Source organism: Mauremys reevesii, linkage group 2 (assembly GCF_016161935.1).
Source record: "Mauremys reevesii isolate NIE-2019 linkage group 2, ASM1616193v1, whole genome shotgun sequence".
In the NCBI taxonomy this organism is placed as follows: Eukaryota; Metazoa; Chordata; order Testudines; family Geoemydidae; genus Mauremys; species Mauremys reevesii.
The window spans coordinates 34,941,956-34,965,654 of NC_052624.1; the positions used below are offsets into that span (position 1 = coordinate 34,941,956).

At 38.3% G+C, this 23,699-nt stretch overlaps 1 protein-coding gene across 21 annotated transcripts in view; it reads left to right on the plus strand.

The window, feature by feature from the left end:
- The window catches only part of ARHGAP21 (Rho GTPase activating protein 21), a 239,276-nt gene that overhangs the window by 160,040 nt on the left and 55,537 nt on the right, over positions 1-23,699 (plus strand). For all 21 annotated transcript variants that reach the window (XM_039522408.1, XM_039522406.1, XM_039522404.1 and 18 more), the window contains 2 exons: positions 1,600-1,678; positions 9,198-9,252. In XM_039522408.1, coding sequence (XP_039378342.1) covers positions 1,600-1,678; positions 9,198-9,252 — 134 coding nt within the window. The remainder of the gene's footprint in view (positions 1-1,599; positions 1,679-9,197; positions 9,253-23,699) is intronic.

Here is a 23,699-nt window from a genome sequence, read left to right on the forward strand (position 1 = left end):
TCACAATGATCTACCTACTTATCTGGAGTTTGGCCTTCCACTAGCCAAGATAACTCATCAGTCATGTGGATTACCAGCAGAGAGGATGTTTGGCATTAAATTTTCTTAGGTAGTGTTGCTTCTTGTTCTTGCTCACCGTTGGGAAACTACTTTACCCAGCAATACCAGTTCAGCAAAACAATCAGCTGAAACAAGGACTCAAATGCACTGTTCACAAAGTTTACATTTGTAAACCTCCAATATGTGATCCTCTGTTAATCATGTGTTGAAAATCATATGTACAGTCTAAACCAGTAAAAAAGGAACCATTAGATCCATTTCTGGAACTCAGCCAGGTTAGATATTCATGTGGAACTTTGTCCTCAGCAAGATGCCAGCAAGCAGGAGAGGTGATCACTGAAGAGTCTTCAGAAGTCATGCATTCCAAAGAGTCTCCAGTATATATCGGTAATTGGTTAACCTCTTCTATAGGGTATTCATATAGGGAAGATTGTATCTAAGAAAAATAAGAGTTCTTCCTCTCTACGTTATTAGAAGAGTTCAAGCCTTCTTTGCTCCTGTTTCAAAGACTCTCTTAAAAGTTGTTGTCCTTCCTTAAACATTTTCTAGTTTTTTTGAGAAAGAGAGAAGACCAGGATGTGCACATGATTACTTTATAATTCCTATATTGTATAAGAGGACAACCTCTTTTAGCTCTGTTGTGATAGTGAAGAGGTTAGTTTCTGTTTCAAAACTGAAAATGAGCCCACAGTACACAGATCTCTCATGTTTCCTTTATGTTAAATTGCCATCTATCTGTGGTTGAAGAGTGAGAGAAGATTATAATCCGTAGGACCCAACAGAACTACCTGGAAAAGCTCAGAGAAACTGCAGTTCAATTCTAAATTTAGTCTAGGTGGCACAGAATTAGACCACTGCACCATGTGGATAGATAGTTTGGACATTGAAAAGCTGAAAGTATCATGTTAGCGACACTAGCATTTTAAGGAAAAGAAGGAATTGGAGCAGTTTTAGAAACATTCTCTCCTTATTGCTGTCACTGCTATATTCTAGAACAAAAGAAAATTGCACTGTTGAAAGAACAGGTGCTACTGCTGGAGGTGTTCTGAATCCAAAATTACATATTTTTTTTAAGTTTCTAAACAAAAGCTTGCTTGTAAATAATTTTTTAAACATATTTCAATATAGAGAAGTATCCCTCAAAAGTTGTTTTGGAGGCCAAATTTTTTAATTATCCTCTTTTATATTGTTTGTGCCTGCTTGTGTATTCAATAGAGCATTTGTTTGAGCAAATGAGTTGTTTAAGAGGTGTAATTTGGGAGCATAGAATTAAGTACCACATATGAATATTTGGCAGGAAAATTTTAATTTTTGTTTTTTATACACACTATCTACACATAAAGAAAAATCTTTTTAAGCAGCAAAGAATATGCTTGTAGTTTTTTTTTTAAAGCAAACTAAACTTAAATTCATTACGTTAGTGATCCTGATTGTGAAGTACTGAAACATCCTTTTAAAATGAATAGAGAAGAATCCAGAGAACTGGAATAGAAACAAATATGCTGTATGTTTAACTTTTTATTTATTTTTTTCCCATAGGTGACAGAATTGTAAAAGTTAATGGAGAGAGTGTTATTGGGAAGACATATTCCCAAGTAATTGCTTTAATTCAGAACAGGTAAGATATTTGTAAATTAGTCAATTTTGAGTGCCAACTTAATACATTGGTGTTAGTGAGGGATAACTATTGCATGATTCTGCAAAAGTGTGTCAACCACTGTGTGTGCGTGCAAGTTTGTGTGTATGTATATATTTTAAAAAAACAATATTCTCGCCCCCCCCCCCCCAACAGTATTGTACTCATAGGAATTGCCGTACTGGATCAGAGCATGGTCCATCTAAGTATTTGTCTTTCACAGTGGCCTACACCAGATGCTTCAGAAGTATAATAAGGGAATAATAGTATAATAATCTTCCCCTCCATGAAGGTCTCATTCTAATCCCTAATACTTGGAGATTGATTTAAAAAACGAAGTATGAGGTTTTATAGCCCTTCAAAATTTTTGTTAGGATTAACTGTTATAACTCTGGATATAATTGTATACAGTGCTGTTGTAGCTATGTTGGTTCCCAGGCTACTAGAGACACATGGTGGGTGAGGTAGTATATTCAGTCTGAAGAATAGCTCTGTGTAAGCCCAAAAGCTTATATCTTGCCAACAGAAGCTGGTCAAATAAAAGATACTACCTCACCCACCTTGTGTCTCTAATCCTTTTTTGAATTTTATTAAATTCTTGGCCTCAGTTACATTCTGTGACAATGAGTTCCACACTCTAGTGGTTTTGGAAAAAGGATTTCATTTATCAGTATTGAAAGTGCCACCTTTTATTTTCATTGAATGTCCTCTTGTTCTTGTGTTATCAGACCAAGAGAAAGAAAGCTCCTGATTTACCTATTCTATTCCATTCATTATTTTATATACTTTTCCATGTCTCCCTCTTATTTGTTTCCCCTGTAAAGTAAACAGTCCCAGTGTTTTCAGACTCTTTGAGAGTTTTTCCCATGCCTTTATTCATTCTAGTCACTCTTCCCTTCTAATTTTGCAATATCTTCTTTAGATGGAATGACCAGTATTGTGCAAACAGATTCCAGATATGCTATACCTTTCTTGAGTTGATAGTTAATTTAGAGCCATATGAGATGTATAATTAAGATTTTTTTTTCTCCTGTGTGCTTTACTTGGCATTTATTAAATTGAACTTAGTTTTCTATTGTATTGTTGATTCATGTAGTTTGGTTAGGTCCCTCTGAAGTTACTCAGTCTTCTCTGCACTAGGCTAACCTAAATAACTGTCATCTTTAAATGTTGCAACCTTGCTGCTCACTCTACTTTCTAGATTATTATTAAATAAACTTGAAACAACACGTTGTTACCTTTTTGCCATGATGAAAACTAACCATTTATTTCTATTTTGTTTCCTGTCTCTTAGCTAGTTTTTTGATACAAGACAGTACTTTGCCTCACAGCAGTGACTGCTTAGTTTCTTTAGTAGCTTCTTGTGAGGGACTTGGTCATAGACCTTTTGAAAATTAAATTACTTCCTCCAGTTCTCCTTCATCTACTACTTTACTGGTGTTGGAAAAAAATTCTTCTAGATAGTGAGAGATGATATTTTTCTTTTCAAAAACTGGTTATACCCTAGCATAGCACGATTTTCCAGATATGTCAATACCCTGATTTTAATTATAATTTCAACCCAATTTAGCAGATATAAATGGAAGGCTTACTGGTCTGTAATTCCCCCAATTTAAATTTTTTTAAATATAAATATGCTATTGTATGGTATATCAGCTGTTTTTAATGAGACAGCATATTTTGGTACCAGCTCAGCCACTTCATATTTAAACTCCTTGTCTTGGATGTATACAATCTGGGTCTGGTGGCTTGTTGCTTTTTAAATTATCAAATTATTCCAGCACCCCTTCTTGTAGCACTTCAATCTCTCACCATACCTCATTGTTATTTCTAGAAAAGATGTACACTGAGTTTTGCAATATAGATGCCTGTCCTCATTACTGAATGCTATGGACTTCAGCAGCGTGGCTTTTCCTTAATATAGGGCCCAAACTAATGCTTGTTGATGTCAGTGGAAAGATTCCCCATTGACTTCAATTGGTTTAATCCACATGCCTTTTGACTTGGAGAAGTCTACTGCATTCATCTAATGGTTTTGAGGACATGCAGCTTTCTCTCTCAGCTTCTGGTAAGAGATGGTAAAGTTTGATTTATACTATATATACTTTCTGGAGGATGAGAGAATAGCTCTGCAGAATTCCCATAGTGAATTGTTCCAAATGACGCAAGTCCTGAGATTGCTCTTGAATTTAGGTCTTACATCATTTACCAGTATTTGCCAACCTATTAGATTGGCCCACCAAAATTTTATCTTTATTCACTTGCATACAACAACTTAGAGACGTGATGGGCACTAATGTAAAAACCTGTAAGAGACGCACATTATTTTACTAGTTATTGTTGAAAATAGACCAAGAAACAGGAGATCAATATGCTAATTCACAGTAATGATTTTTAAGAAAGTCATTTGGGGGCTGGAAGAGCCACAACATTGGTTCTTCGCTTGTAAGGTAACTCCCTTCTTCATGCGCTGATATATATTTATTCCTATATCTGTAATTTTCACTCTGTGCATCTGAAGAAGTGGGTTTTTTACCCACAAAAGCTTATGCCCAAATAAATCCATTAGTCTTTAAGGTGCCACCAGACTCCTTGTTGTTTGTGGATACAGACCTACACGGCTACCCCTCTGATACTTGAACATTGAATATGGATTTTTACAACCCATCCTTGCATTCTGTTTCCTTCTTAATTTTTCATAACATAAATGTATTGCTAAAACCGTCAGAACTATACACAAGATTAACATTAGCCACAAAAAAAAGCTCATAAAATGTGGGCCTTCACGCTGGTCTAGATTCTGTGTCTTAGTGCTTTCATTTTGATGCCTCTTCTGATGCTGAGTTTGACTAAGAACAGCAAATAACTTCATTTTTATGTCATGTTTGCTTGATCAGTGCTTTCCATAGACATTTCTAAGAATTAATAATGCTGTACCTAATATTCAAACTGTCACTTCCTTTGTGTGTGATTCCGATCAGCATTATATAAGTGATAATCTTGCATACATTTTCATGAGTGTTAAGGAAATGAAGAAAACAGTTTAAGATTTCCTCAATATCTTGACACCTGGCATGAAGATTTTGAGATTTACAGGTATATTTTACAAATTACGAACACTGGGAGGTCTCAGACCCCTCTGCCACAAGGTTCCTATAAATTAACAATCCCATTTAGATCACTCAAAATAGTTGAAGCCTCTTCAGTGACGTTTTTAGTTTACAAATGTTGGATTTCTTTTGGTGACTCATTGGAAATTAGTCTAGTCTTTTAAATTTTATTTGAATAGAAGAAAAATCTGTTTACACAGTTCCGCTAAACAAGCATGAAACAAGCAAGAGTAGGAGAGTGGTTGATATTCTGCAATATGTAAGAGCCCCCCTTTCCTCTATAGGAACTACATGAATGGGAACTTTGCATTATCAGCTACGTGGCTTTCTGATATAGAGTCTAAGGTCCTGATGTTGAAGTTGGATCTGCATAGATGAACCCTTGCATAGGTGTGAACCCTTGCATAATTTGCCTCATGGGGCTCTTCATGAGTCCTAAGGTCAGTTCCAGTACTGAAGTCTATATTTTTCAGGAGCAATAATGTAAAACTACAGTACCTCTCTCCCTTCCTCCTTTTCCAACTGTTACTATAGAGTGGGGGGGGAGTCATCTTCAAACAATACAACAGAGTATTGTGAACACTATTTTTAAAGATTAGCTTATAACTTTTCTGCTTATATTATCAGATAAAATGGGAAATGTTATAAATGTTTGTTTTAATGTGTCAATAGTCATGTATCGGTTAAACTTGTGCTCTAAAAAGTCTTTGAAACTTATTTTTGAAGGCTTATTTTTATGGTAGTTTACACACTGTTTCTTTCAGTTTATATCAATCTGCTTCTGTAATGATAAAATTGGTTTTAAAAGTTAAAGAAACTGTACCATTTGGCTTAGTGTACTATACATTTCAAATGAATATTATAGGAAAACTAATTTCTCACATTATACTATTTTGAAATCGTACCTTTTTGTCTGTAGTCAGTAGCAAATGGATAAATGAACTACAGAACAGAAGCATCTTTCATATGTAAAGAATAACTAAGCATATGGTATGCCTTCAAGAATGAGGCTTTGCTTTTGTGGGCAAATAAGTTTTATTAAACTGAGTTCTGACCTTTTATTGAAACTTGAACAAACTGGATCTTCTGTGCTCTGGATCTGAAAGTCTCAGAGAGAGTCATTCTCGCTCTCTGTAAGGACATTTTGTTTTCTTTTGAAAATGGTGAAATCTTGGGTTTCTCCATTTTCCAAAAGAAGGGGCATGGCATTTATTTCTAATGCCTTTAAAGTTGCCCTGTCACTTTTAATTTTTTTTGACATGCCATTTCAATGCAGTAAGCAGTGTTTTTTTTCCAGTAAATGTTCATCAGCCATAGTTAAGTCACATAAGATCAGTTCTAATATCCTTGCGTAAGACAGTCAAGACACACTGTAAAACTGACTTGGAATCAATTCAGCCTGTTTTAGTGTAGAGCGTCTTCTCTGATGCGAAGATAAGGATTTGTATCAAGATCTGTGCACACCAGGAAATGCAATGGAGACTCTTAGGGTACCTCTACCCAGCAAAATAAAACAAAACACCACAGCAGTGATTCTGAGCTCAGATCCACTGATTTGGGCTTGTGCTAAAATAGCAATGTAGACACTCTAACTCAGGGTGGAGCCCAGTCTCTAAAATGTGCTGGGGGCAGGCTCTCAGAACCCGGGCTCCACCTGGAGCCTGAATGTCCACATGGCTTTTTTTGCCCTGCAGTGCAAGCCCTAGTCAGTAGCCCCGGGTTCTGAGACTTGTTGCTGCGGATCACTTTTTGCGGTGCAGATATATTCATGGTTCTTGAGTTGCCTTGGTTTTTGATAGAGCTCATTGGCATTGTTTCCAGAATAACACGTTCATAGGATTTGCCTTTGTTTGGGGAATATGAGATTACGGTTTCTCTCTGGGTAACTTCTAAACATTAGTTTTGGATTAGCTGCATGGATTACATTTTTATCATTTCTGTCTGTCTGACCCATCTTTAATCCATTTTCAGTGTGGCATTCCAGACCCACATGTACTTATGCCTTCTGAAACCAGTGGTCTGTTACGCGTGACTTTTTTTTTCATCTTAGTTCTTCCTGTGGGTTTAGTAATCCAGATATAAAGACCAAAGCTTGACATGAGATGCCAATAAATAGCTGACAGTACACTTATTACCATATGATTTAGCTGATTTCTCCAGGATGAGGTTGAAGCACAATCATGGCATTGGATGGGGATGCTTGTCTTGCTACTGCCTGCACTGTCTTCTCTGCCAGTTTTCAAGACCTTTAAATTAACATAAGATAGTGGAGAGTGGGTAGTTTTACTTGTATTCACACATTTGCAACTTCAATTTTTGTCCAAGATACCGTAGGCAGGTACCATAGTTTGTAGGTATCCCCCAAAAAGCAGATTTTTTAAAAAAAAGATAGTATAGATACAGTAACTCCTCACTTAATGTTGCATTTTTCAGGAACATAACTATAACTTTAAGAGAAATGATGTTAAGCAAATCCAATTTCTGCATAAGAATTAATGTAAATGGGGATGGGCGGGGGATAGGTTCCAGGGAATTTTTTTTCACCAGACAAAAGTCTGTCTATCCACACACACAGTGTAAGTTTTAAACAAACAATTTAATACTGTATACAGCAATGATCATTGACTTCACCACCTCAACCAAGCTTCCCAGAGGGTGGGATATTTCCCAGGGAATGCCTTACTGCCAAATGATGAACTAGCACTCGGCTGAGCCCTCAAGGGTTAACACATTGTTAATGTAGCCCCTCACTCTACAAGGCAGCACAAATGGAGGGAGGGGAGACAGCATGGCAGACAGAGACTGTGTGTGTGTGTGTGTGTGTGTGTGTGTGTGTGAGAGAGAGAGAGAGAGAGAGAATGAGTGAGTGAGAGGGGGAGAGAGAGAGATGCATATTGCCCCTTTAAGTACGCTGGCTGCACTCTAAGTACATTGCCTTTTTAAGTAGATCAGCAAGTTGAGACAGCAGCTGCTGTCAGCAAGCTCCCTCTGTCCTGAGCCCTGTTGTCTTACTCCCCCACCCCCGCTGCTCTATGGAGATGAGGTAAGCCGGGGGGAGGGGGACACCCTGACATTAGCCTCCCCCCCCACCCGCCCCGCCCCGCACAGCAAGCAGGAGGCTCCTGGGAACAGCTCCAAAGCAGAGGGTGGGAGCAGCACATGGCAGTGGGAGGAGGGACAGCTGAACTGCGGGCAATTGCTAGCCTGCTGGGTGGCTGCCTCACAGGGAAATTAGGAGAGCGGGGAGCTGATTGGGGGGGCTGCCAGTCCACCTTGGTTCCAAGCCCCCACCAGCTAGCTCCAACTGCTCTTTCTGCAAGCAGTGGACAAAGCAGGCAGCTGCCAAACAATGTTATAAGAGAGCATTGTGCAACTTTCAATGAGTGTGTTCCCTAACTGATCAGCAATGAAACAACGTTAACTGGGACGATTTTAAGTGAAGAGTTACTGTACCTTAGAAACTCATAATTGGCAAGTTGCTGTGCATATAACCACTCTTACCTGCTAGCCAAGTAAGCTATGATGGCAGATATTCTGCATTTCCATCCAGAAGATGGCCAGATTGTTTAGCTTACAAGCTAAATATGGTTGTTTTATAAAGGTTACATTGGAATGCAAAAGAAAAACTTCAGTGGTGTGATAATATTGTGGGGGACCCACCATCCTTGCTCCAACTTCCTTAATAAGAGTTTATTTTATTAAAGAGATTGCATTGTGTAGTGTAGTATTGAAGCAGGAATATTTAATTCTGTTGAATCTGCATGGTATAACATCTTATTTTTAACATATTGCATATACAAACAAACCTTGGTAAGTAAAAATCAGTATGTAAAGGGAAAAAAAGAATGAATTTATTGACCATGCTATGATTGCCATTATTATTTCATCTCTAGTGAATAGACCAGGGGTCGGCAACCTTTCAGAAGTGGTGTGCCGAGTCTTCATTTATTTACTCTAATTTAAGGTTTCGTGTGCCAGTAATACATTTTAACGTTTTTAGAAAGTCTCTTTCTATAAGTCTATAATATATAACTAAACTATTGTTGTATGTAAAGTAAATATGTTTTTTAAAATGTTTAAGAAGCTTAATTTAAAATTAAATTAAAATGCAGAGCCCCCTGAACTGGTGGCCAGGACCTGGGCAGTGTGAGTGCCACTGAAAATCAGCTCACGTGCCGCCTTCAGCACATGTGCCATAGGTTGCCTACCCCTGGAATAGACTCATTTGAAAGGCTAAGCATTTTTTAACTTTTAAATGGTGAGTGCTTGACAAGTTCTGACATGGGGGAAGCAAGCAGACCATATCTTAACCAGTATCATTCTCCTTATATTAACTGAACATAAAATCCCATTTTTCAAAATTGTGAGTAATATTTTCTATTGTGTTTCAGTGACTGCATACTGGAACTTAGTGTTATGCCTAAAGATGAAGACATCCTTCAACTGGTATGTTGTGTTTCTGAAAATAAGATATACTATTGAAAAAACTCATTGATTTGCTGAAATTTTTTTGAACAATGTATGCTGCTTTCTGAATACTTTAAATCTTTGAACATTTGCTGTTAGGAAGTAGTTGGAATCACAACATTTATTTTTGTTACTCCTTAACTCCCACTCTACTTGCTTATTATCTTTGAAATCTCAGAATGTGAAAGCACCAGTAATAGTTTTTAGGACCCAAGAAAAATACCTCTGTTCATAGCATTTTCCACTATATTAGTAAAATACTGAAGCTATGCTAAAGAAGTATTTTAGAAAGGACAATTCTGACACTTATGGTTGTCTGACTAGATTTAATGTAGCTTTCTTAATATTAGAACTTGAGAAAGGGCTATTTTAAAAAAATAGCTAGACTTTTTGTGACTTTTTTTTGAAAGAACTTACTTGCACTCTACACAGAATTCAATTCCAAGTAAGAGGTACTTCCGAATTTGAAGAGAAGTATAATGTTGCACCGTGTAAAAGATGCAGTTTCACCTGAAACAAAACAGTGAAAATTTCTGTAACAAAATGTAGCAGTTGCATATAATTTGAACAAGGAGAACTATATTTTAGAAAATGTTACTGTATGTACAGTATTGCACATCTTTCCTGAAACTTGTAAAGTTTCCCCAAACAATACAGTATATATAGTAACTTATTTTCTAAATCAAATAGTTTTCCAAAACCTTTTTACTCAAACTGTTGTAAATATTTTTATGATGGCTCAAAACCGAGATTGAGGCCCCACTGTGCTGGTGACTGTAAAACAGAGGCGATGATCCCTGTCCAGAGGGCTTATAGTCTGAACACCCAAGAGCTGAGGGTAAAACACATGCGAATGAGCCTGGTGAAGAATTGGCACAGCCTTGTAAATTACCTGTATTGGTGTTTGTGTTAATTGGGGCTATAGCTAGGGAGTAGGAAAAGGCAAAAGGTTTGAAAAGACTTGGTTAGTTATTGACAGCAGCAGGGGTTTTGTAGGCATCACATGATAAGTGAATCTAAATTTGAAGGGTGCTTCATGTGGTTAGAGCAACAAGTCAAGAAGATCATTTTAGTAGCAGTGTTTTGAATAGACTTGAGGGGGAAGTAAACCTACAGTAGGCAAGGCCAGGAAAGAGGAAGCTTCAGTAGTGAAGACATTAGATGATGGATATGGATGGGAGTTTTGGCTTTGTAGATTGAGAGAAAAAACTGGATTTTCGGGATTATGTCATGTGGGAATAGTGGCAAAATTTAAAAATGGCCTGAATGAGCATATGATGCCCAGGTTATGTCCTGAATGACTCAGAGAATGGTGGTGGTGTCCATAATGATAGAGAGAGGTTGGAAATGGGGGAGAGGTGCAGTGAAGAGTTTAGCTTTTAACTTAAATTCAACATAGGGCAAAAACTGGACATCTGTGAATAGATGCCAGGCTGAGACACTCAAAATAACAAGAATGGATGGTTCACACCACAGATGCATCCTACAGAATTCAACTTCCTTTAAAAAAAAACATTTTTTTTTTAGGTCACTTAAATCTTAAATACTGCCCATAACTCATGTTGTTCATTTAATTTTATTTTACATTTGCTAGTGCAAGAATGGACAAATGAATCTTTTCCAAAATTTGTCAAATATAAAGTTACATTAAGATTTCACTAAACCTGAAATGTTGAATGCTAAGTTTCAAACCAGAAGACACTTCATAGCATAATATAAATCTTACAACAAAGGGTTTTAAAATTGAAATAACAGATCTTTAACCAGTGTAACATACACTGCACTACTGTAATGAAATTTGACTTCATTGTTGCTATTGGAGAGGAATCTTTTTTTAAATTTTTTAAAAAAATATTTAACTGTTTAATCTCTAGATTTAAGTGTTCTGCTAATACATAGACGATAATGTCCATTTTTCTTGGTTAGAAATTGAGCCTCAAGTAACTATGTCCCTGATCACTGTATTCTGTAACAATTTATCAGTTAACTTTGTCTTATACAGTTATCAAAAATGTCTGTAATTAACAAAGACTTATGTAACATGCTGCTGGGGATACCCATAGCTGTGAGCTACTGTTACCTCTCTGTCTCAGTAAGCGTGGGAGTTGCTGGTGATTAGATTGTGCATCAGCTCCTGGCCACACCAGTTTGTCTTTCTCACCAACATACTTCTTAATGCTTTCCCAGCGCAAATCTTGCCTAGCAGGTAACAATCGGAGAACTCCAGCCCCTGAGCTCCTCAGACATTCCTCTGCAATGCATGGCTTCTACCACTGTATATTCACAGAAGATATTAATTCTTGCATCCGAAGAAGTGGGTATTCACCCACGAAAGCTCATGCTGCAAAACGTCTGTTAGTCTATAAGGTGCCACAGGATTCTTTGTTGCTTTTAGAAGATATTAAGTTTGCTGCTCTGTTAATGAGTTGGTACATCTCGGCTTATTAATTTAACTGGGGTAAATATGACCTTCCCTTCAAACACAGAGTTGAATTGGTTTATGTAGAAATAAAACTAGTTTATTAACAAAAGAGCATGGACTAAGTAGCGGTACCAGGTGAAAAAAAGAGAGGATGGTTATAAGCAAATAAAAGTGAAAAAATGCACCTGAAAGTATAAAACTTAACCTAGCAAGACAGTCTTTGTTCAAGATGATTTCTTTTACCCACAACTTTCTTTCAAGTTTTTTGGTGGCCGGGACCCATCAAGGAGATAACCAACCGATTTGATTTCCTTAAAGTGAAGGATAAAGATGAAGTCTCTCTGTTTCTTCTTTTCCCAAAGAGATTGCTTTTTGTCTTACAAATCAGGAAGGTCTCCTGGGGATTGTCTCCTGTGTGTCTCTGGGGTGCAGGAGCTACCTTAATTCTCTGTCTCTCAAGTTCAGGAGCAGGATAATCCCCACTGGTTTAGCTTGATAGCTTGGTTTACTGTTAATATGGAAATAGAGGTAAACCCACTTTCCTTTGGCTGTCTTGTTTTAAACATGTTATAATAACATCACACAGAGAGAATTTATAATTTCTCATATAACCTTAACACATGCACTTTACAATCTTAATAACCAGCATGTTAGCTTTCATATACCTCCCAAGCCATATTTTGTACAGATATTATTGCAGTAGTGTGTGGAATGTGATTATGAGGTGCCTAGGGTCATGACTGGCAACAAGTGTGATATAGATTATAATAATGTAGGAAGTTACCTTGATTCTTGGACAGATTTCTTTGTGTGACACAAAAACCCATCCCCATTTAGTGTTCTGAGTTTGAAAAAAATCTTGTGAAGTTTTGTTTAGTTTAGTTCTCTCTTGAAACCCAGTGTGACTATCTAAGAATCCCTGTTATTCCCCATGTCTTTACAGTGATCTCCTAAACCTCTTGGGCCAGCCGTCCTGACAGGGTAGGAGAGCAGAGTGAGGCTTTTTTCAAATCCATCAACACAGCTCAGATGTTAGGTCCCTGCCTATCTTTCTTGTACCCCTAACCTTGCTACTCAAGGTATGCTGCATTGCCTTTGTAGATCTCCCAGGCTGTCGTCATGAGAGTTATAGTTTGAACCTATATTACTGGATGTTGGCAGCTTCAGCAGAGATGCTAAGAATAGCTTAGGCTATGGAGTCTAAAATATCCTCTTGCCCTTAAAGTCAGTTCCTTTTACGTCCGGGTTGAAGCATGCTTATGGTCTGATTGTTCTATCCTTCCACTGACCATGTTACATCTGTTTGGTGGATAAAAGCGGGCTTGGGTCTCCAGGACTGTCAGTACTGCACATCGTTTACCAGAGGTCTTACTAGAGAAGCTTCCTTTTCTGTTGCTGCAAGTACTCCAAGGCTGAGCATATTGTGCTACCACTGAGCACCAGGCTAGCCCGCTGAAAAAGACTGCTAGTAGGAGCAGTTTGCTAACCAATCAGAAACATCAGATCATTGTAAATATTTCCACTATGACCTTCATTTATCCGAATGAAAACTTCAGTGGGACATAATGTTATAGCTTTGTTGACAGAATTTCTGAGAGGGTGCAGATACTAAAAACTGATTGTGCTATGCCAGAAATGGGTTAGTCTTTTTGTACCTTTTTTTTTTTTTTACTTTAATATAAATGTCTTGGGGGTGGGTGGGAGAGAAACAATCTCTTGAATGAAGTTTAGTAATAAAATGATTAGTTATTAATTTCAGGACGTTTCGTTCATGTAACTTCATTCTTCTTTGAATTAGGTTCCTATAACATCAGCGATTTAGAGATTTCTTTTGTGTTTCTTGTAGAGATGTTCTTTTGCCCCCAGGTTCAGTGAAGGACCTTCCTCCCCTCTTCCCAGAGCAATGCACTCTGGGGATTAACGCATAGTCTTCAGAATAACAAAACAAAATGGAACTTCCTTTCTTTTGTCTAAGGGGAGACAATCTCTGAATGATTTTTAGAGTTGAGAATCTACATTGCCTTTCTCACATCTAAGAAATGTATTTGATGTTAAGTAGCCTATTTTTTTTAAGTTGTGGCAAATCAGCCTTTATGGTTAAAATAAAAAGTAAAGTTCAACCTCAGAGTTTGAATACAGATTCTCAAAAAATTTCCTTACTACGCACAAAGGGCTTGAGCTGACTTTTTGCTCTGTGGCAGTTAATCAACAAACTCCATGATGCAGATCTTCAGGTGGCAGTGTTTTCTTGCATTAGAAGCTCTTGTAAACTTTTGTAATTAAACACCGGTATATTTTGTAGGAAGCTTCAGAGTTAATGGTTAACAGTGGTGGTAAGTTGATAAAAGGTTCATTGTCTACCTATATAAAGAGAGAATGGATTAATTATTTTCTGAAAATTAATGTTGGTTGTGGTAAACATTAGGGTGCTTGGCAGTCTCATCAGTGTGCTGATGACTGATTACTGCGGTAAGTATTTGAATAATGTGTCACTGTTTTTCTGTTTGAATATTTTATAAACATGTCCATGGTAGTGTGTGAATGTAGATTTTTTTTGTCATTAAATTTATTTCCTGAAAACAGGACTTTGAATAGTCCATTCACCTGTAGCAATTAGGAGGTTTTTCAAAGCAAGTGTTAGTTTCTGTGGAATGTTTTTTGCTTTCCTTATTTAAAAAGGGAATTAAGGGTGAAAGCCTGGCCTTGATGTAGTCCATGACAACTTTCATTGACATGGGGTGAGCAGGAAACAGGTTTTTTCCCATCTGTGATGGGGTGCTCAACTCACTGCTAGGATGGCACCTCCTCCTGGTCACTCTGAGGAATAGCTTGCGAAGCTGACACCCCTTCCTGTGGTTGCAAACCATCTCTCCATCTCTCTTCCGCTCTGCAGCTCCTCTCTCACTCCACGATCTGCAGCCTTTTTGTGACTTGGCCCTCTGGCCAGGTCACTCTGAATTTTCCCCTTCTGGGATAGTCTTTCAAAGTTTTTGCTCAGCAGTCTTAGGCAGTTTTCCCTTTCACTGTCACATGGTGCTACTCCCTCAGCAAGTAGTAGGGGAGACCAGGACTGCCCTCAGCTCTGGGTTCCAGCTCAGGGACCATCTAGTCAGCAGCCAGGGTCCATTCCCTTCTAGACCTTGGTGCCTTTCCCTGAGCCCTTTCCTTAACATCTGGCACTCCCCCTCTCTGGGTTTGCCAGCTTTCCCAACTCGCTCCTCCTAGGGAGTAACTGTAGACTACCTGCCTCTGCAGCCTCCAAACACTCCTCCTTCTCCCAGGGAATGACTGCAGCCTGTTTCCCAGCAGACTCCTATGCTGCCAATTTCCTAGCTTCATAAATCTGGCCCAGCTTGTTCCTCCTCAACTTGGTTCCCTCACTGAGTTGGGATTGCTTAGCCACCTGATTTCTCTCAGCTGTGGCCTGCTGGGTTAATTAGCACTCTTCTCAATCTACATTAACCCCTTCAGGGCAAGCATGGGGTGGACCTCATCACAGAAACCTACACACATTTTCAAGATTTAAAACTGTTTCCATTCGGGACACAATTCAAAATCTCAAACTTACACAAACGGACAATCCCAAAACAATTTGTCTGTCAGTCAAAGTGCTTTGATAATTTTTAAACATTTGTCTTTGATTTTGACTTTTTTTTACAAGCTTAAATGTAAAAACAATTGTTTGAACCGAAAAGCTGATTTTAAAAAACAAAACGGTGAGATGGGACCTTTCCACAATTTCAAAACGTTTTTTCCCTAAAGTCTTTGAAATGAGATTTGTCAAAAAACAGCCCTTTCACGTGAACAAATTTGGTTTTGACAAATTAGCATTTAAAAAAAAATTTTTTGTCAAATTATTCCTGCAGCTCATTGATTTCAATAGGGACAAGACTTCTGGTCTCTCTGGTTATAATGTGAACTGAATGAAAATTGCTGAAATTTGTTTGCCCTACTCTGCAAACAGCTTCCAAAGCCTTGCCTGTTGCTGGTAGCTCTTTTCAGGCAGCATCAAAATTAAAAACAGAAGGAAAGATTGAGGGGGAATGCCTATCTTTAGTCTTCTGGTAGAATCCTCTGGCTTTAGCCTTTCTGGGTTATGAATGAGGGAAGTGAGATGGGTAGGAGTTAGGAGATTTGGGTATGAAGATGTATGTGGGAGAGTGGTGAGAGGCAGAATTTGTTAGAAAAGAGATGTGAGGGAGAGGTATGAGTAGTTTGTTTTGGGGGAAGAACTAGGAAAGACTGAAAACAAAGAGGAGGTGGTAAAACATGTAATGTAGACATAGAAAAGGGCATATACTTTATGGGGTAGAGGGAAAGAAGAAAGATACAGAAAACAAAGCAGGAAAATATTAACCTTGGTTAGATATGGGAAAGAAGGTATAGCTAAAGCAAGAGAAACCTAGTAAATTATGTTCTGTACAATTTATTAAATAGAAAACTGAGAGCGTATAACACATTCTAATCCTTGTTTTTAGTCACTTAAAATTTATTAACTCTTCCAGACGGTAATTTTCTAGATTGGTCCCATGATGATCTAATCTATTTATTTTGGCATGTTTGAGCAAAACTGGTTGATCTGCTTTTTTAGTAAAAAAGGCTTGCTCCATTATTTGGAAATAATTATTTTTTGTAACTAAAAAAACCCTCTAGTATCAAAATTGCATGGGGCGAAAGCTAAAACGTAGCATAGAAATAGCCCTTATTGGAAAGAACTTTTGAGTGTTCTAGAGAACATTATTTTTTATTTGATTTAGCTGTGAGCCTTTGAAAAATCATTCCGTACGCTTAGTATTATTGGTCTGTATTTTTTCAGATTTAAAAACGCGAGGCAAAGGGAAAAAATTTAACTTAGGCATGAACAAAAAATTATCTGTGTAGTGTAAAATATGTAGTAAATGTGTAGTGAATGAGTTAAGGCTTTATAAAAAGTTCTACCACCTATTCACATCTAAAGTATAAGATGCACTTCTCATAAAGCTTGTGGAAGAGGGGTTCTCTCATGAACTTCCTATGGGATACAAGTGAAGAGATCCCTCTTGTGGACTTCAGTGTGCATTGCCTATGGTTTCCGCTGTTTTTTGTCTAAATAGTTCCACAGCTTCATTATACTGTTGCCTCTTCTTTAATTAAATATGATGATTCAATTTTAGGTTGAATTTTTAAAATTTTATTTATGGAACGTTTTCCTGTATTTGGGTTTTCTTAAGTATCCTAGGAAATTCTTTTTTTTTTTTTTTAAAAGTACATATAGAGAATAGCAAGGCTGCAAGGTTCAGCACTAAACCGTCAGGGAGTGACAATGTTGAGGTTTCATTTGCAACCTCAGCTCTGCCTCCTTGCAATAGGCTTCAGGTACCTGTTCACATGCAGCACAGTAAATCATTCTTACACAATATACTGTAACAGAGAGTAGCAGTCTAAAGTTGCTCTCTCATACAGGCTACTTAATTTTGGAGCTAAGTTAATTTAACAGTTAATTGCCTCCAGCGGAAGGCTGTGCAAAGTGTTGAAAAGAAAATATATAGTAAAAGTCCATGGAATAAACTATAACAATTCATTCCTTAAATACAATTTAATACATTTTTTAAAATAACCCATATATGGGATTTTCAGGGGCACCTAAAAGAATTAGGAGCACAAGTCTGACTGAATTTTATTTAAGTGGACAAGTCTATACTGGACTGTCACAACAATGAAAAACCTGTCGTCATAAAAAGATGACAAAAATATTGCAAACGGTTACATGTGTCTATAAAGGAGCTGTTCTTTTGGGTAGATGAAGAAGAGGAGAACCAGAGGCCCAAATATAGGTGCTTCTGTGGGCATTGTAGGGGAGAGGAGGCCTAGGAAAGACCAGAAGAGGATATGTAACTGTGCGGGGAGAAATCCCCTTCCCTGAAAGCAGCAATGAAGCCAGATGTAGTTCTGGTTGGTGGCTTCTGTGTAACAACTCAGCAGCATCTAGGGCAGGGGTGGCCAACATGTGGCTCTGGAGCCACATGCAGCTCCTTGTATAGGCACCAACTTCAGGGCTGGAGCTACAGGCACCAACTTTCCAATGTGCCGGGGGGTGCTCACTGCTCAGCCCTTGGCTCTGCCACACGCTCTGCCCCCATTCCACCCCTTCCCGCCCCCTCCCCTGAGCCTGCCATGGCCTCGCTTCACACACACACCCCTCTCCTGCATGCCACAAAGCAGCTGATTGGGAGGTGCTGTTCGACAGAGCTGCCAGTGGGGGCGGGGGAGGGAGAGCTGCTGACATATTACTGTGGCTCTTTGGCAATGTACATTGGTAAATTCTGGCTCCTTCTCAGGCTCAGGTCGGCCACCCCTGATCTAGAGGAAGTGGGATCAAAACAAAGCCTCTGATGGAGGCGGTGCCGGATCTGGGCCCTTCAGCCCTTTGCCCATAAAAATTGCCCAGCTATGCATCTCACTTTGTCCCGTAGCAGTGGACCTAACCATGATGTTCAGTTTCAGCAACTGGCACAATTGGCAATTATTTTATTAATTGGAAGGAATTAAATCTTCTGAAAACTGGGATAGTGTTAAAATATCTAGAAACAGGTATCTTGTACAGTTGCATTGAGTTTTAGAGCAGATTATAGGCAAGACAGATGCTGAACTGAGGCTAGAAGAGAAAAGCTACTTAGAGATTGAGCATCTGGCATGAAATATCAGAGGTTAGCTATACTATGTAATCAGAAATCTATTTTTCTTTACCCTAAAAGTTTAAAGGACAGAAGCACAATTTTGTGTTGCTATTTTCTTTACTAAAAGAAGCTTTTTAGAATAATCTTTCAACTGATGTAACAATAATCAATCAAGTGCACTTGTGAAACAAAGCTATATTTATAAAAATGTGTATGATTTAACACCAGACATTCAAAGTGATGTCAGTGGAGTCAAACAGTGTTTAGATGGCCCAGTGAGTTTTCTTATATAACTCATCATTCTGCCTTGCTACAAAATGAAATATTTAAGCTAATTTAATGTATCCCTCAAACAGCTACTGTTGGAAGCTATTGTGTATAATACTGGAGATAATTTTCTAGCAGGAGCAGAAAGTAGACTGTTGGAAAAAATATACAACCTTTTGCACTTAGTTTGCTGGAAAAAAGGTGGGTATGGGAGGGTCTAGGTATTAATACTTTTAATCTACCTACTGTGAAATTCCTTTTTAAAAGGAAAGCTCCATACATGGCTGCAGCTGCTGCATTTTTCAAGAGCTGCTGCTCCCTGAGAGTTGACTATGAAATCTGCACTTATTGCCAAAAGACACAGAAGTACTCTCTTCCCCTAGAGCTGGACTTTTTCCCAGAATTGACCAGTTTTGTATGGTATTGTATAACTGCCGAATTGGCACTTTTCCCCAAAGACCATGTTTTATTTTTTTCTGTAGGAGGGAAGGTGGAGCCAGGCTTGTATCCATCTTGGAGCCCTAAGGATCTCCATATTATATTCTCTCCAGCCTTTAAAACCTTATGGTAGCAGCCATGTTCCTGTCTTTGTTTATCATTTCTCAGCCCTGGGTAGTTATTTTCTGTCATGAGGCACTCTTCATGTATTTTGGGTGTTACGGCTTTAGCACTCCCAGCATTTCTGATGCAAAGAGATGCAAGGACCTCCACCCTTTTCTTTAAAACATAAAATAAAACATGTTTCCTGAATGACTCATTCAGCTTTTTTAATAATAGGAGTGTAAAAAAAAGTATCTTCCAGGGAACTAGTAAGAATGAGCTAAGATGTTAACTTGTAAATCCAGTGATACTTAATGGCAGTGGCTTTTTCTTAAAGGGGCTAATCATTCTGTTTTTATGAGGATACCTTCAGGAAAATTAGTGGCAGTTAATTTTTGTGTGTGTCGTTCTTATGCTGGTTACTCCTCTAACACCTTTAACCCTCCTTTTGATGAGATGTATACAGTTTATAAATTGTTTCACCACTCTCATGGCGCTTTAGTTCCATTATTAATTTCCCCCTTCTGTGCTGGAACACTAATATATATAAAGAGCACAGCAGCAATAAATTGATTAAACATAATAGCACAAACAAAACCACAAATATTACCCTAAATCTACTCTAAATGCATTAATAGCAGAAGACAAGCATTTCACGCTTACACATAGATGTCTCTCATAATCCAGCCCTTCTATTACCCAGATTCTCAGATTTTCTTCAAAGTGAAAGTTTCACTCCTTACTGGGGCTTTACAGAGTATAGAGACCCCCCATTTTTCATTCTCTGGAGATTCTATCATCAGCTGCAGAACTCAAAAGGTCATCTGTTCTGGTTGCATCACACCTCCAACTACCTTACTTCGAAAGATTCAAAACTGCAATCTCCTCTTGGGATCTAGCCCAAAAGGGAACATAAATGCATCCTTGTGGATTACTTTGGCAACTTGTAGATGTCATCTTTGAAGTGTCCAAGGGCTGCGGACTGTAACTTTGTCAGAAGGGTATTCTAGCTTGTGTTTAAATAAAACCACTGAGGTTGGATTCAGGAAAAGATCATTAAACTATTTTTCAGTTGGCGTCCCATTAATGACAATGTATTATCTCAGCATTTGAAATAAATGGCAGCATATTACAATTTGCTGTTCCTCAAAAAACTGACTGCATTGTACTTTTTGAGAGAGAAGAGCAATTTATTTATTTTGTAATCTGGTTTAATCTTGCTTTCTTGTTTAATTTAAAGGACTTGGACTTTCAGAAAGCATTTGACAAAGTCTCTCACCAAAGAGAGCAAAGTAAGCTGTGATGGGAGAAGAGGGAAGGTTCTCTCATGGATCAGTAACTGGTTTAAAAGATAGGAAACAAAGGATAGGAATAAAAGGTCAGTTTCTAGAATGACAACTAGTGGTGTTCCCCAGATATTTGTACTGGGACCAGTGCTGTTTAGCATATTTATAAAAGATCTGGAAAAAAGGGGTGAACAATGAGATGGCAAAATTTACAGACTATACAACATTTTTCAAGAGAGTTGAGTCCAAAGCAGACTACAAAGAGTTACGAAGGGATCTGTCAAAACTGGGTGATGAAATTCAATGTTGATAAATGCAGAGTAATGCACATTGGAGAAAACAATCCCAACTATACATACAAAATGATGGATCTAAATTAGCTGTTACCACTCAAGAAAAAGATTGTGGAGTCGTTGTGAATAGTTCTCTGAAAAAATCTGCTCAATATGCAGCGGCAGTCAAAAAGCTAACTATGCTGGGAACCACTAGGAAAGGGACAGATAAGCCAGAAAATCTTATCATGCCACTCTACAAATTCATGGTATGCCCATACCATGATGGAGGACATGACAGAGGTCTATCAAATTATGAATATGTGGAGGAGGTGTTATTTATTCGTTCACATAATTTCACACCCAATGAAATTAATAGGCAGCAGGTTTAAAACAAACATAAGGCAGTACTACTTCACACAACACACAATCAACCTTTGGAACGCATTGCCGGGGGATGTTATGAAGGCCAAAAGTACAACGGGGTGCAAAAAAAAAATAGGTAAGTTTATGGATGTCAGGTCTGTCAATGCTTAGGTATGCAACCCCATGCTCTGGACATCCCTAACCTATGACTGCCAAAAGCTGGGAGTGGACAACAGCTGATGGATCACTCAATGACTGCCTGGTCTGTTCATTCCTTCTGAAGCACCTGGCATTGGCCACTGTCCAAAGACCGGATACTGGGCTAGCTGGACCATTGTTCTGACCCAGTATGTCCGTTCTTATGTTCTGATGACGTGAAATTTAATCCTTTCTGAAACTGAAAATTGTGGAATTTTTAATTTGAATTTTGGTACTGTATTTCGGACCTGGGTCATGGTGAGCAGAGGTGCTTCTTTTGTCAAGTTAACTATTGTCCGAAATGGTCCTGTATGTAGGCTGCGAAGGAGAAAACCAAGTAATTACCAGCTGAATGTATCCACATCTTAAAAATATACATCTAGCTTTAAAAACTTAATTATACCAAGAAGCAATAAATTATTGTTCTCAGCCCCAAAACAGCTTTCAAAATTCAAAGACCCTTGAACACTTTTTTTTTTTTTAAATCCTCACTTGTTTTGAGATCAAATTTCTCTTTTAATGAACTGGCACTCACTCCCTGATTGAGAACAAGGAGTGGCAATAAGGACTCCCCAAAATAACAATTCTGCTGCTGATTTCTCTTCTGCTGGTGGTGGTCAGACTCTCAGCAGTTACACTCATAGTTGTAGAGTTTAAGGCTAGAAGGGAGGTAATCTTGTCTGACCAGCAATGCCACCCAACACCTGCACACTAAACCCAACAACCAAAATTGCACCAAAATATTACAGCCCACAGGAAGTTAAACTGTTGTGTGCCATGGGCAGAGAATAGGCAGGATCAAGGGCATTAAATGAGAGACACCCAGATAATACCAGCAAGTCACCTGCATGCTGTGATGCAGAGGAAGGTGAAGAAAAATCCCAAGGTTTCTCTGCCAATCTGACCTGGGGAAAATTCCTTCACAATACCACATATGATGATTTAAAGGCTGGGCATGGGAGCAAGAACCAGTCAGCTAAGCACCTGAGCGAGAATGCTTGGTGCCACCTCAGAGCTTTAGAATGCACTGTCCAGTGTTCCATTACCATCTGTTTCCATCTCTGATGCTTTAGAAGAAGGAGACTTAAAAAACAACAACCCAAGAATACATTGGTTATGTGAAACTGAGGAAAGAGATTTCCACTTTTACTAAGGCTGTAGCTATATTAAGAGGGTCAAATCCAAGGAAATTTTTGGGTTGTGGAAGAGGAGCACTAGGGTATCAGATGACCCTGGAGGCCGTCAATGTTGTTGAGAGAGGGCCAATAAAGAAGTCAATCATTTCAAACTGCGATGGTGTTTTTTGTGATGCAGACGTGCCCATGAGGAAGTGAACCTAATCTGTCCGTTTATTTCACATAGACATCTAACTATTATTGGATCATAACTTGTCTTCAGTCACTACCCACCTGGTGCTGAAAGCCCTGTCCCCCTTTACTAGTTACCTGAACCATGTAGTTTCCCTCAAACTAATGGGTCCATGTTGATCTTCCATGGCATTTTATCATCCTTTCAAACTATGAAATGTTTTGTAATCAAGTATGTTTAAATAAGAGTTGTATTTTGACAGTACTCTTGGGGTGTTTGGTTAACTGAGGCTTTCAGCTTTTGAATTAAAGCAAATATTTATTGCCCACAGAAGTTAATGTAAAGCTTTACTAGTAAACACTTGGGGATGGGAGATGTTGCAGGTATTATGCTCAAGGAATGAGGAGATGAAGAGGATAGAAATATATAGTATTAACTTGCTCAGTAAACCCTGTTTTATGGCATTGAGGAATGATGTTTAGAAAATATAATTTCCGTCAGATAAATGACCAATTTAAAATGACATTTATTTGCAGTAAAAAAAAATTCCTTACACTGATGATGATTTAAATTAAATGTCTTGGGTTTAAGATTTTAAATATTTAAACATGAATTTTCCCAGTATTCACCATTGGAAGGAGAGAGGGTAGGTCAGTGTCTTGTTTTCATAGAATATTGTACGTCAGTAATATGTTGGTTTTTTTTCATTTAAATGAACCCCTTGAGCTGTATTCTTGGCACAAATGTGGTCTTGGCACAAATAAACTAAACAAAGATACTGCAAGATGGGTGACGATGCATCCCTGTTTTAAAAGAGAACTGTGTCTGATATAGTGCTCCCCTGTTAATGCAGAATGGTGAATGGCAGGAATAGGCAAGAGCACAATTAAATGGATTAGTAAAGAAATGAAATATTAAGAAAATGCAACTGACTGGGGAGGGAAGAAGCCCTGCCAATGGCTCAGTTCTCCAAGATGCTGATCATGTGGGTACCTGATCAAGCAAAGCACTTAAACATGTGCTTAACTTAGTGTACAGGTGGTCCCATTGAAATAATTCAGACTTTGCATGTGCTTAAAGTTAAATATGTGCTCAAATGTGTCTGTGGGTT